Source organism: Laccaria bicolor, genomic scaffold (assembly GCF_000143565.1).
Source record: "Laccaria bicolor S238N-H82 LACBIscaffold_32 genomic scaffold, whole genome shotgun sequence".
In the NCBI taxonomy this organism is placed as follows: domain Eukaryota; kingdom Fungi; phylum Basidiomycota; class Agaricomycetes; order Agaricales; family Hydnangiaceae; genus Laccaria; species Laccaria bicolor.
This window is the reverse complement of record NW_001889903.1, coordinates 542,374-543,729: the sequence shown is the minus strand read 5'-3', so window position 1 is coordinate 543,729 and position 1,356 is coordinate 542,374. Positions and strand designations below refer to the sequence as shown.

Below are 1,356 nucleotides of genomic sequence, written 5' to 3'. Positions count from 1 at the left end.
AAATTCAATTCAACTTGAAAAAAGTCCTCTGCCACATGATGTACAGACGTACAGGGAAAAGAAAATAGTATAAAGGATATAGTAAAGCATCTAGCAATGTACATCAAACAAAACAAACAAAAGGAGGTCAACAATATGTCGTGGTCGTTGTCGTGGCGGTCCCCATCATGTTCGTCGTGGTGGTCCTCTGTGGTGGTCGTCTTCGCATCGTGGTCCCCTTTGTCATGGTCTATCATGGTGATACATGCTGGTTGTGGTCCGTCTCGCTGTCATCTGTTGTGGTCGTGGTACCGTCATCGTGTCATGTTGTTCCGTCATCCTCGCCATTGTCTATTGTCATTGTCATGGTCACGTTAGTGGTGCGTTGTCGTCCGTGGCGATGGCCCTCGCATTGTAGTGGTACGTCATTGTCCCTGGTCGTGGCCCTGCTCGTCTGTTGTCTGCTTTGTGCTCGTCCATCGTAGTCGTGATCGTCCATTGAGTCCTTCGTGCTCGTCTGTCGTGGCTGTTGTCATCAATAGAGGACAACAACATCTGTCATCATCGTTTGTCAGAGCAAGCAGTGGGGAGGAGAGGGCCATACACTTACTTACCTGGGCTCAGCTCCTGCACTGCGAAGCGTACATTTTGCTGTAGTCGTGTTCAATGATGACGAACGTTGTTCGTCGTCTGGTTGCCACGTCCCTGTCGGCGACGTGGCAGCTGGGTTGTCTGTGACTTTGGGAATGGAGGGGAGCGGTTATGTGCTCAGCGCCATTTGGTGGGGGTTGATGCATGGGTTGCGGTTGGTGCTGCTGCTGGATTGGAGGCATGACTGTTGGATGGATGGGTTAGTACTGGAGAGTGAGTGATGGGATGGTGTCGTTGTGGACAGTTTGATTGTGGTGGTGGTGGGCGGTTGCCATTATTGTGGATGGTGATGATGGTGGAGCATCATCGTAGGCGGGTCTTGGCAGCATGGGCATCATCGTCCTGAAGTTGACGTGACATGTTAGTCATGAGTGAACGTGTATGATTAATGATGAACGCGATGAGCACAGTCAAAGCGTGCTCGTGTGTTTCATGCGAGCGTATCTGGTAATTGATGGTGGGCGGTCGCCAGTCGTTTGTGTGGTGATGATCATGGGCGCTCATCACAATCCGTAGGTGGTGGGCACTGGTGGCCATTGTGGTGGTAGTGGTGGGCGGTCACTGTCCATGGTGGATGGTGGTGAATCGTCGTTGGTGGACGGTGGAAAATCGTCATTGCCGTCCCTCTTTGTGGGTCTTGGTATCGCCGTCGACATGGCACGCCTGGATAGACCGTTGGTGTGCCACGTCAGGGGTTTAGTGGTGGTGTCGTCGGCANGGATAATC

At 52.1% G+C, this 1,356-nt stretch overlaps 1 protein-coding gene across 1 annotated transcript; it reads right to left on the bottom strand.

Moving 5' to 3' along the window:
- Positions 1-599: 599 nt before the first annotated feature.
- Positions 600-812, bottom strand: LACBIDRAFT_306916 (uncharacterized protein; the record flags this gene model as incomplete). Its single annotated transcript, XM_001885552.1, has 1 exon — positions 600-812. One exon carries the CDS (start codon positions 810-812, stop codon positions 600-602), a length of 213 nt encoding a protein of 70 aa, XP_001885587.1.
- Positions 813-1,356: the final 544 nt, after the last annotated feature.